At 41.9% G+C, this 12902-nt stretch overlaps 1 protein-coding gene across 1 annotated transcript in view; it reads left to right on the forward strand.

Annotated features, from left to right (window-relative positions):
- alk (ALK receptor tyrosine kinase) overlaps window positions 1-12902 on the forward strand; it is a gene marked incomplete at both ends in the record, with an annotated part of 854498 nt that overhangs the window by 710093 nt on the left and 131503 nt on the right. The window contains 2 exons of the mRNA XM_080751036.1: window positions 11751-11891; window positions 12591-12694. Coding sequence (XP_080607162.1) covers window positions 11751-11891; window positions 12591-12694 — 245 coding nt within the window. The remainder of the gene's footprint in view (window positions 1-11750; window positions 11892-12590; window positions 12695-12902) is intronic.

The following is a 12902-nucleotide window of genomic DNA, read 5'->3' on the forward strand; positions in this document are numbered from 1 at the left end:
TTAATGGCTTTGCCGCCGTATGCCGTAGCAACAAGCCTTAGCAACGGATATATTAATGCCACCGGCAAATCACAGGGTGGAAAAGAAAATGTAAATGGAGGTCACGTCAGACGATCCGTAGGTGGTCCCGGGGTGACATATCTTCAGTCCCGCGGGGGGAACGAGCGGCTGAGATCCCTGCCGCTTTTTTTTCCCCTATATACGTTTGTCGTCTTCTTCTTCTTCCCTAATGACGATGTGCACAGATGCATGAAGGCCAACTGTCAGTCTCTGGGAATCAAGGCCTTTTCTTTCCTGTCTTTCTCACTCTATCTATTCCAGAAGTCAGAGGATGACCTTTTTTTATCATTGATGATTGAGTGCAGTGGGTCAATGATCCATGTGTTCAATTGTCTGTTCATGCCCGCTTCTCTTATTATCACGTTCACTATTTTTTATTTTTTTTGTACCCGCTTCACCTTCTCTCCCTCTCTCTCTCTCTCTCTCTCTCTCTCTCCCTCTTCCTCTCCTTCACAGGTTTTACCAATGATGCTATTCGAGGCTCTGTTCCATTCTGGTCAAACAGAGTCTAGGGCAGGGTTCCCCAATAGGCGGCCCCGGGCCATTTGCGGCCCGCGGGGGGCTACTGTCTGGCCCCCACCGACCATAAATCATTTTTAAAATGATAAATACAAAACGAACGGTTTTGAAGATTTTCACCCGACAACGACGATATCTGTCGCTGGAGTAGCGGGAACGCCACCGTCGCCCCAAGCAATGTTGTGGCCCTCGGCTTGGCACCCTAGACATAATTTGGCCCTTGGGGAAAACTAATTGGGGAACCCTGCTCTAGGGTGCTGATGCCGTGCATGTTGGATTACTGGAAACACTCTGCTACACCAGCGGGTCTCAAAGTGTGGTCCTCATGGTTCCTTCAGGGGGTTCCAAATGACCCCTTATTTATGGGGTGTAACTGAGAGTGTACAAATGTGTACACTCTTAGAGTTATGAGGGTCCTTGAAATTTAAATGTTTAAGACCCATTGTGCTACACTAAATGGAACAGAGCCTTCATTAGTATCATTTAGTAAGACCGCCCGGTGAAGGAAGTAAGGAATAGGCCCAACTTCTTTCCAATAATGGCTGCTGTGCACAGAGCATAGAGTTATAAGAAGAATAGAGAGGACACCAGATATCCACGCCCATCCACTTGCATTGAGTTGCTGCTCACCCAGCGCATGAGGCGTTTTCACCCCTTCTTCCGGGTAGTAAAACTGTGACGTAGTGGGGCCTATGTGACGCGTTTTGCGTCATAGTTTGTGTTCATAGACGCGCTGGGGCTCCAATTCATGAACGAGCACTTCCGGTATGAACACGCGTCAATACAAAGAAGCCTAGATGCGCGTTCATGTTTCTGGCCCCAACTGCAGTACCTCAAAATGGCCACCATGTCCATGGCGCTTCAGAGCTCACCCAAGGTTCTGGGGGCTTGGCACAGAGCCTATATTTAGGTCCTGCTCAGGAGGCGGTATCACTGTAACCCACCACAACTGGTGAAAACAGCCGATCTACAAGCTCACAACACATAACGCTGCGACTTGTTTTGAGCTTGTAGATCGGCTATTTTCACTACTTTTGTGCGACACTCTTGTATGACGAAGTGCATCAATTTACAATAAAACAACAACATAAATTTGAACTATGGAGACACAAGGGCTCTGTCTGACAGCGGCTATTATATCACAGCAGCCATCATTGATATCTGACCTGTTTACTTCTGTTTACTTCTTTCTCCATGTCTCTTTCCTCCTCTGTTGAATCTGTAGTGATAAATGCAGCTTAGCCATATACTTTTCCCCCCAAAGTTAAAGGAGTAGTTCACCCCTAAAATGACTTTATTTCGATTGATTATTCACACCATGGAGACTGAGACAGAGATTCCTAAGACAAAAATTTGATTAGAGTAAAAACCCCCATCCAGAATCAATGGGGGTACATTTATTGTAATCACATTTTTGTCTTTGGAATGCGACAAATACCAAAAAGTATTATTGAACTCAAGTCTCCATGGCGTGAATAATCAATAGAAAAAATGTCATGTTGGGGTGTTTCATTTCTTAAAATTTCATTTTTTTAAATCCTGTAACTATGAGTTAGTTCTCTCTTTTCATTGGATAAAACTGGTATCCCTGAAATTTGATTAAGTTTCATCAAAGAGCTGGAGAGACGGGAAGACCCACCCCCCACCCCCCGTTAATGAACAAGCACTCTATTACATAGCAATTATTATTGGAATGTTAGAGCTGATTAACACTTAATTCAACAAACAAACATAAATATTTTTACGCCACCTTTGACACAGTGAGTGCACATTTGTACAAATTTCAGTTACGCAGTTTTAAATTAACCAATTAATCAGCAGCTTTTGATCTATTTAAAGCGCTGAGGCACACAAGCAGTGCCAAGGCTTGTTCATTGTGCTTCAAGAGATGCTCGGGGGTTTGAGTCTGGCCAGGGGAACATGTGACGTCTGTAGAAAAAGTCCCCCAGTCCCCTTGTCGTCACCAGTGGCGGAAAAAGTACTCTGATATTTTACTTAAATAAAAGTATCAATACTACAGTAGAAATACGCTGTTACAAGTAAAAGTCTGGAGTAAATGTAATAAAGTATTGGCTTCAAAATGTACTTAAATTACCAAAAGTAAAAGTACAAAATGTTAAATTAATTACTAAGTACTCAAGTAAATGTACTTCACACGACTGGTCGTCACTTTTGCAGATTTTATGGTGTGCGCCTGGGTGCCTCCACTTGATTTAGTGTTTTGAATATAATTCCATTTAGGTTTAGTCATATTTCATGTCATCTGAGTGAAATGTTTTACTCTTAGTTGGCTAAAGAGGCTATCATAAGATTTGAATCAACATAATCTACGTTTGATTTAGTTGACCAAAACCATATTTCGGCAGGTCGTGATGGCGCCGCGAAGCTTGTTTTAGACTTAAAAAAAGAAACCCCCAAAAGTGATGCCAGGATGAAAGTGGTAAGAAATAAATAAAGAATAAAGAATAATTCCAAAAATGTTCTAAAGTCAGTAAGTATTATTAACCTCATTCCCAAAAGAGACACTTTCTGGAGAACGATGCATGTTTTTTCTTCTTGTGAGTTCAAAATGCCAGCACTCGGTTTGTTTTGTTAGTCGTCACAAACGTGCACCCAGCATTGTTTAAGAGATTTGTAGCCGTGCGTGCGTGCCTCTGCACTTTCTCTTTCTCTTATGAGCTCTCATCAGAGGGGAGTAAAAGTTATAGCATTAAATCAATAAACCTCCAACAGTCAAGTCAAGTAAATTTTATTTATATAGCACATTTTAAAAACCACCAGGGTCAACCAAAGTGCTGCACAACATAAAAGAAAAAACAACATACAAGAAAAAACAGTAGCTCATTAACTCTAGAACACTAACTCCGGGTCATGTTTGTGATTTGTATAATGTTAACTTGTGTTAACCATGTTTGTGATTTGTATAATGTTAACTTGCTGATGTCTGAGGTGGGGTCCTTGAGTACCTTCAGGATGCTCAGTGACAACATAGGAGGTATGATGTATTTTGTTTCCCTGCCCCCATCCCTGTTTTTGAGCGGTGGTCACACCGTCTCCATAGCGTGGCCGTGTGTGTAGGTATGTTTGTTTGTTAGTTTGTTTGTATGTGGGTGGGTCTGTATGTAGCCTCAAGCCTGTGTAGTACCTTTTCTGACCACACATGTTAAGGGAGGGGCGCTGTTGTCCAGGCCACACACACACACACACACACACACACACACACACACACACACACACACACACACGGGGGGGGGGGGGGCAGAACCACCGCTCAGTTCACACGGGTGTGATTTCTTTTTTTTTTTGTTTGTTTTTTGCAGGCAGGTAACCTTGTGTCACTAACAGGCAGGTGTCCGGGTGAATTTCACCCAGCGTTAGAGATAGATGGTAAAAGAAAAAAAGAAAACAAGAATTGACACAGTCAATATAAAATCTGTGCGCTCGTTTTAGTGTAAAAAAAAGTTTGTAAAAATTTTTTTTTGAAAAAAAAAAAAGTTTGAAAAAAAAGAAATTAGAAAAAAAAAGGTTTAGGTCCAAAAATGTGTTAAAAAATCGACCTGATGGTGGCGCTATATGGGACAGATCCATGTCGATGAGATAAGTGTAGACATACTGTGTAGCGATTTGTGTGATTTTAGGGCAAAAACTGTAGGAGCAGTATTCAAAAATGTGTTTTAAAAAATTTGGTGGGGGTCCCTGGAGCTGCGGGGGTCCCTGGAAGGGTGGAGGTTGTGGATTGGCAGACAAGGATTGTGTGTGGAAAATTTCACATGGATAGGGGCAAAAAAGTGTGATGTGACGTGACAGACAGACTGACGGACAGACAGGCGGTGGAGGTTTTCATAGTAACGGCGACCTAACGGTCGCAATTATAATCATTAGTATTGTTTATTTTAATTATTATTAAGGAACTCTAGAAATCTCAGTTGGAACTGTTACCCCAGTGACCCGATGCTGGATAAGCGGTTGAAGATGGATGGATGGATTATTTTAGAGTAAGCTACTTTATTTACCATTATTGTGTACTCCGCCACATGGGGAGCAATCTTCAATTCAATCTTCAATTCAAAGAAGCTTTATTGGCATGAGAACACAAACGTTTACACAGTGGTGGAAAAAGTACCTACATTTTAATTAAGTAAAAGTATCAATTCTGCAATGTAGAATCACTCTGTTACAAGTAAAAGTCCAGAATTACAAATGTACTTGAGTAAAAGTACAAAAGTATTGGTATCCAAATGTACTTAAAGTACCAAAAGTAAAAGTACAAAATGTTTGAAAATAGCAGATCTACAAGCTCACAACGCGTCGCACCGCAATGCGTTGTGAGCTTGTAGATTGGCTATTTTCAAATAGCCTTGGTATAACATAGGGCTAAAGTGGTTTATGTATGTTTTAAACTGTAGTTATTGCTTTGTCGATTAGAATTATTGGGCTAAATGTAAAGACGCTACGTTGCGCCAACCGTGAATTCAACACAATCTGCTGTTGAGCAGTTTAACCAATTTGCTCCGTACGTCTACACAAACGGTCAGATTACAAAGATAAATTGCTTAGTGAAGGCTCACGGATGTCACCATAGGGTACGCTCCAGCAGAATGTCCCGTAATGATCGTATTATTTAAAGAGGAGCATTTTAATCCGATCGGTCGTTGTTTCCTTAAAAAGGTATTAATGTATCTAAGTGCAGTACACCTCGCAACCGATGGGGTCGCATGGCTGAAAAACAACAGAAAATGACGTCTGATCGGATTAAAATGCTGTTTATTAAACAATACGAAAGATACGGGTAATTCTGCTTGAGCGTACCATACTGTGACATCTGTGAGACTTCAGTAAGCACTTTATCTTTGAAATATGAACGTTTTTGTAGACGTACGTAGCAAATAGGTTTAACTGCTCAACACGAGGTTGAAGTGAATTTATTACGTGCCCTATCTAAATTGGTCGGGCTAACAGTGCTAAATGTAGCATAATCAGTGTTTGTGTAACTTCAGTTAGAAAGATAATCTGACGGTTCTGACAGACTTAACCTCCTCGCGTTGTGAGCTTGTAGAAGAGCAAAAATAGAGTTGGGTCGCCGTTTTATTCCATGAGTAATTGTGTATAACATGCCTGCGTTAGCCTGCAGCTAGCGCTAGCTAGCGTTAGCCTGCAGCTAGCGCTAGCTAGCGTTAGCGTTAGTCGTTAGCCACACATCCAGAATAGTCTAATACGTCAATTTTCCAACGGCGAGTGAACGATTGCATTCCGTGTCCTTCATGGATTTTTTTCCCCCTGGCTGTCAATGTTTTTATTGTCCAAAAAGAAAACGTTCTGAACGTTAAAACTAGATAGTTTTACGATCATGACAATGTTGTCAATGCTAAGTCAATGCTAAGCAGGGACAACAAACATTTGAGTACTTTTGCCAACACTGCTAATTTCCCCCATAGCCTGGAGGAGCGGTAAGGGCGCTCCTGGGGTACTGTCCTGCGATTGGCCCTTAACTCAGTACCATGTGACATGGGATAGCCAGTCCAGAAGAGGTACCCAACGGTCGCTAGAATCTCGTCTAAGAAAATGAGCTGATGAAAGAAATCTGTTACACAGATTTAAAAACAATCCCATACTCCTAGCCTGCTTCCAGACCATAGACCCGCCCACTCTCAGAGTGGACTCTTTATCTGGTCTGGAGCTGAGTACACTAATCGGGATTTATTTTCGGCCCGTCCAATGAGCGCAGGGGGTGGGGTGGGTCTAACGATTAACGAATATCCAATCCGCGCAGCAGTTGAAACGATTCAAACGAAGTTCACACACACAGGCAGGCTGAGGAAGGCACACACGCACGCGCGCGCTGATTTCACCAAGCTGTTAATGTTGATTACATGTTTCTGGTCGCAGTTCTGTGTGGAAGCAGTCACTGGCACAGACAGAGACACACACACAATCACACACACACTCCGCAACCATGCGTCCCGTCCACCGTGCGTCTCGATCACCGTGCGTCGCAATCACGCGTGTGCACGCTCGCAAAAAAGTCCCTCCTCTGTAAATCGCTCAGAATAGGCACAGTTTCAGACTACTGCGTGAGCTGAGTCTGAGATCAGGCTACCATACTCCCACAATTGGCAGTTGACTGTGCCTTCACTGGACCATTCTCACATGTCCCAGGAATGGCTGGACCAAAGGAGAAGTTCCCAGCTCCTTTACATTTTTTAAAAACATTACCCAATATCACAGATGTTGACCCCCATGCTTTTTTTTCTTTTTTAATATTAAAGAAGAGTACTTCAAGTTGCCATGTATTGATGTACTTTAATGAGAAGTATTTTTCATGGAATATATGGGCAAAATATAACCGGCGTTAGTGATGGTGCAACAAAAAATTGCGTTGGTGTTCTATGTTTAAAACTTTCACTGATTTCTGTCCAAATTACCATCGTGGAAGAAGTATACAACCATGACTTAATATTTAGATTTACTTGAGTAAAAAAGGAGCAATACCACAATATAAAAACACTCTGTTACAAGTAAAACGGCCTGTATTCAAAGTTTACGCGAGTTAACTAAGTTTACTTGAGTATAGATGTACAAATGTACTTACCGGTAGTTACTTTCCACCTATGTCCTCAGCATCTCAAACAATTTGGCTGATTAATTTCCAACTACTGTACATGTAAAGCTCAAGACAGTTGCAAATATAGCTTGGATACAATTCATAATGTAGCCACGTTTGTTTAATGTTTTCAGAAGATTATAAGATGCAAACATGACAAAACAAACACACGCTTCAGTGGTACATGGCTCTGTACATGTGCGACAATACAGTGACATTTTGTGTTAAGTTGACCAAACATACATTCTCTGTTCATCCAGTATTCATAAGCAGCAGCAGGATTGTGAGCAGAGCCTAAAGCCAATATTTTCCTGTACTGTACCTATATCTTTACGGCCTTATCAGTGGCAGACATGCATGTGGAATACTGCAGGATTTAGTCTTCATGCGGCAAAAGGTTTATCATTAATTTATTCGAGACTATTCATTTATTCGTGGGCATGCATTTTCTGACGTGATCAAAGCTTTCCAGCACTTTTAATTTAACCTCATTAACACCCCATATGGGGAAATGTCATTATCGGCACAAACGCTGCCTATAATGCGAAGGACCATGCAGTCAAAGCATAAAATCACACCCGTGTGAAGTGGAGCTGTGTGTGTGTGTGTGTGTGTGTGTGTGTGTGTGTGTGTGTGTGTGTGTGTGTGTGTGTGTGTGTGTGTGTGTGTGTGTGTGTGTGTGTGTGTGTGTGTGTGTGTGTGTGGATCATGTGTACCGATTTTTGTGACATTTGAAGAAAATATGTAGGAAAAGGAGCAAAAAGTGTGTTTTGGAGAAAATTCAAGATGGCGGAAAATCTATCATGGCGCAAATGGGCGTGGCCTATATGGGGAGATGCGTCATGACCCAAGGAATCCAGGGAAAAAATATTTTTAATTGTCCGACCTACGGTTCAAGAGTTACAGGCCAAAATGTAAAGTGGGGTGTTATGGCGCCACCATGCGGCCAAATGACACAATTTTTTATTTAATCCTTGAAATCATTATGAACCTCCTCTCCAAGTCTTGAAACTCTAGCCCCTATGGTTTGCGAGAGACAAATAATTGAATGTGAGTTTTTGCAATTCCCATTATAAGTCAATGGGGAAAATTAATTCACTAATAAATTAATATCAATTAAACTATAGAACCTTTCTCTTAGAAAAGTAATAGCCCACGATTCCCGAGTAAGCCGGTCGATTTGACATATGGCGCGAGTGTGTGGTGGCAAAACTGTGGGACTAGTGGCGTGCCGAAGTTTAGGAAGTTCAGGCTACATACACACAGACAGACACACACACAGACACACAGACCCACACGGCCACGTATAGGGAGCCTGTGCTTCACACAGCTCCAAAAATATTAAGGCAACACAGGTTTTCAAAAAGTTCTCAAAAGTTTTGTAGTATCTCCAACAAAGTAATACAATGATTAACACGAGCTCTTAAACGAGATCAACAGAACACAACTCTACTGAAAAAACAAAACAGGAAGTGAACTGAACTGAACTGTAACTAACAGACCAACCATAATGAAACTGACGGGCTAAACTAATAAATACACACAGGGAAGGACAGCTCACATAGCTACACAGCACCTAGCCACCTACAAGCCCTAGTCCCCCAACCCATTTCTGTCAGAATACTTGGTATGGTCCTTGGCTTGGGCCTTCTCACTTTGAGAACCACTGATCTACAGTATGATCAGAACCCCATTGACTTTCATTATAAAAGGAATGTTTAAATAGTTCAGCTTGTAGATTGGGTACATTTACTTAAAAACACTACCTAACAATACTATACTACTACTACTACTAACACAATAAAACTTGTAGAAATATTGAAAGCCGTATAGAGCAATAATCTATGTTCTGTCTATACATTGTATAAATGATATGCAATCTATGTGTGTACTTGCGTTCGTCAAGTATTAGTAAATATTTAGGTTATTTAGGTATTCAGTAAAATATGAGTTTAGGTCCAAAAGTATACTGCTGATGGGAGAAGCATTGCACTCTGTGCTCTGCTCGTCAAACATTTTTGCTTCTTGTTTTCGGCATTGAGGTTAAGAGACGATGTCATGGCGAGATGTTTTCCCATGCCGGCGGGAGCTATCGATTACAAGAGCAGAGGTCTTACCTAATCTACCATCTGCAGACTTCTTGTTTTGCAGACAGTCAGCCTTAGCCACAAGCAACTTAGATGATATAACCTGCATCTAAGTTGCAATACCAACCCTTGACAGCCTATTCATTGAAACCGAAAAGTCTATCTGACTGTATTTAAAAAAAAAATGTTAAACTCACCAAGCTTAGGTTATCCTCTTCTGACTGTCTCTGCCAAGTTTTTGTTTCATAAAAATCCACCATAGACATGTTATGATGACCTACTTTCTGTCAGTAAATTCAGTGCAGTTATACAGTAATTTGTGTTAGTTTGGACGTGCCCATTGGAAATCACTTGAGGAAGGCCCTACCACCTAAATTGAAATGGCAGGTAATGAAAAGGACTGCTTCCAAACTCTGATAACATGACAACTGTGGATTTAATACAATCAGATAGGACCTCTCTGTGTCATGGGCTGTCAAGGGGTATTGCAACTTAGATCCAGATATCTATCTAAGTTGCTTGCTGTTAAGTCAGCATTAGCGGAAGGTGTTTTTGGATTTACTGTATGTCCTTCCATCGATACATATCGTTGTCAGTTAGAAGGCTTGTCTACCGCGATTGATTGTTGGGTCATGTGATCAGTGACATCATGAAGGGGAGACCTTTGGCTTGCAGACTACATCTTCATGATGTCACTGATCACATGACCCCACAATCAATCCTCCAGTTCTTAGCAACACAGAAGGGGGAGACCTTTTTCTTATTTCCACACAACAACTCTGTCTAAGATATATCAATGACATAGTTCAAAGTTGAAAATGAGTGATATTCCCATCTATACTATAATTTTGCGAATGTCTGTCTGAGTGAGTGAGTGAGTGAGTGTCTGTCTGTCTGTATGAAACAGCGTTTCTCCTCGGTGGCTGGAGCAATTGATCTGAAATCGCATCACCATTAGCATATGAACACACCTGACATAACTGTGAAGCCCGTTTGTCACTTTCACAAATCGTATGCTGTATATTCGCATTTTTATGGTGTATCTATATCTATTTAGCCTACAGTACCTTTTGTGACCACACATGTTAAGGGAGGGGCGCTGTTGTTCAGGCCATGCACAATCACACACAAACCCACACACACACACACACACACACGGGGGGGGGGGGGGGGGGGAGTGTGTGTGTGTGTGCAGGCGGGCGGGCGGGCGGGGGGGGGGGTTCTGGCCCTGTTACAGATGTTGTCCAAAAATCATGCAGATCGGTACACAGTATCTCTGTAGCCGTTAAATGGACCGGGTATTTCTTACATTGATGCTCCTACATATTAGCATGCAAGCACCAGTTAAAGTTACTTTCCATCCCTCATATACTGTGTGCACAGTGCACATCCCATAACCCACACACTGCACATCATTTCGGAGCTCATATCTTTGAACGGGTAAGGGCTAGTTAAATAGATGTTCTACTACATTACAGCATGTTAGACTTGGGTTGGAATTCACGTCCAGAGAATAGAAATACTTTGCTCATCTAAGATTGTAAAACACCCCTCCTCCTCTACAGTGCTTGGCACTTTCCACCCCTTAAATGGAATGGTTCAGCCTTGTTCTGTTTGACTGTGCCATTCCACAGTGCCAGCACTGCATGCAGAGGAGATACATCAGGTGACAAAAAAGAGCCAAACACAGGTTAAAACAAACATTTGTAAATAATTTCAGAATAAATTCAGAATAATTTCAGAGTGCATTCATTAATATTGACATTTGTCACAACACTGCTTCCAAACCTGCCAGTGATAGATGATTTTGTTGACAAATATTTTGGAGGGCCTTGATGGCATTGTAATGGCTGATTTTAAACTTGGTTGCATGCTGAAAATAGCTGATCTACAAGCCCAGAACACGTCGCAGCGTTGTTTACTTGTTTGTAAGCTTGTCTTTAAGTGCTACTGGATCTCTTCTCCACTAGTCTCCACTGGTCTTCTCCACTAGTCGCTCCCTAACATTTTAGCCTAGTTTTGTTGACAAAATTGTCAGTACATTTAGTCTTGGACTGGTTTTAGTCATCATAGCTTCGTTGTCAGTTTTAGTTGATGAAATCAACAGGCTCAGTTATAGCTAGTAGTGAACGGTAACACTCTGTGTGTTGTAAAGTAACTAAGTAAATGTACTTAAGTAATGTACTTTTTACCGTACATGAGTATTTCCAATTTTCAATACTTTTACTTCTACTCCACTACATTTAATATCCAAATATTGCACTGCACTCCACTGCATTTATTTGAAAATGCAAAACTTTAGTTACTAGTTACTTTGTAGATTGATTATTATTACAAAACACACATTAAGACCCTGTATCCATTTGACCATTGGAGAATAGCCGATCAAAAGCTCACAATGCGTCTTGATGTAACACATTGTGAGTTTGTAGATCCACCACTATCCACCACTATCTACCACTGCTCTCTCTCTCTCATCACAGGTGGTTTTCTCAACGGCAGCTACTGCTCCTTTGAGGAGGGGGAGTGTGGCTGGCGGTCCATCCCAGGCCGAGGAGGGGGGGCCTCCTGGAGGAGAGGCCAGCCCCCCGCCAAGGCCTCCAGACCCAGCTGCCCGGCATCAGGTGGGTGGGCTCATTCTCTCCTCTGTAATGCAGGGTTGATTTGGACAGCAACTCTTTATGTGGCGGGGCTTGATGGTGATTTTACATGTGGTTGCATGCTGAAGATAGCCGGATATAGCCGCGCTGCGACTTCTTTGGGGTCCATTTTGTGTACTTTTTTGGACAATTTCCTCCTATGACGACCTTGCTAAAAAAGAATAGGGATGCTAGGTTGAAAGTAAATAACTAAAAAACAGGGTTATTATTGAAAACAGCAACTGAACATTGGGCCGTTTATTGGCTAGATTCCAGAGTCCTATAGCTACCGTAAACTGTTCTACTGCATCTATATATATATCAAAACAAATAGAAATGATGCCAACAGGGGGCAGCTCCCAAGAGCCCACGGGAGGAGGGATATGCCCCGGTGATGGTTATGATATTCATAATTAGTTTGAGCGCTGGCTATGTTTAGACTTTAGCAATATCCCACATGGATCACCATCAAGCTAATTGGAAAAGGCTGGAAAAAACAAACTTGTGAAATGCGTGTGTGTGTGTGTGTGTGTGTGTGTGTGTGTGTGTGTGTGTGTGTGTGTGTGTGTGTGTGTGTGTGTGTGTGTGTGTGTGTGTGTGTGTGTGTGTGTGTGTGTGTGTGTGTGTGTGTGTGTGTGTGTGTGTGTGTGTGTGTGTGCGTGTGTGTGTGTGCGTGCGCTACAGGGAGTACATTCAGTGTGGAAGGCAGCTCGTCCAAAGGCCAGCAGAGCTCAGCAGTATTGAGGAGTCCCCTGTTTCCTCCTCCACTGAGGAACTCTCCCTGCGTGGTAAGAACCACACACACACGCACGCACGCACGCACGCACACACTAGGGCATTCACCAAATATTCGAATATTCAAATATCAAAGTCACTATTCGGCATTGTTCACCAAAGTCGAATATTTGCTTATTTAATTTTTTTCATTGTTTTCTCTTTAAAAATATATATTTATAATATTTCTTCATGGTTTATAAAGCTTGGCTAGATAGGAAG

The sequence above is a fragment of the Nannobrachium achirus genome (assembly GCF_963921795.1).
Source record: "Nannobrachium achirus genome assembly, chromosome: 20".
In the NCBI taxonomy this organism is placed as follows: domain Eukaryota; kingdom Metazoa; phylum Chordata; class Actinopteri; order Myctophiformes; family Myctophidae; genus Nannobrachium; species Nannobrachium achirus.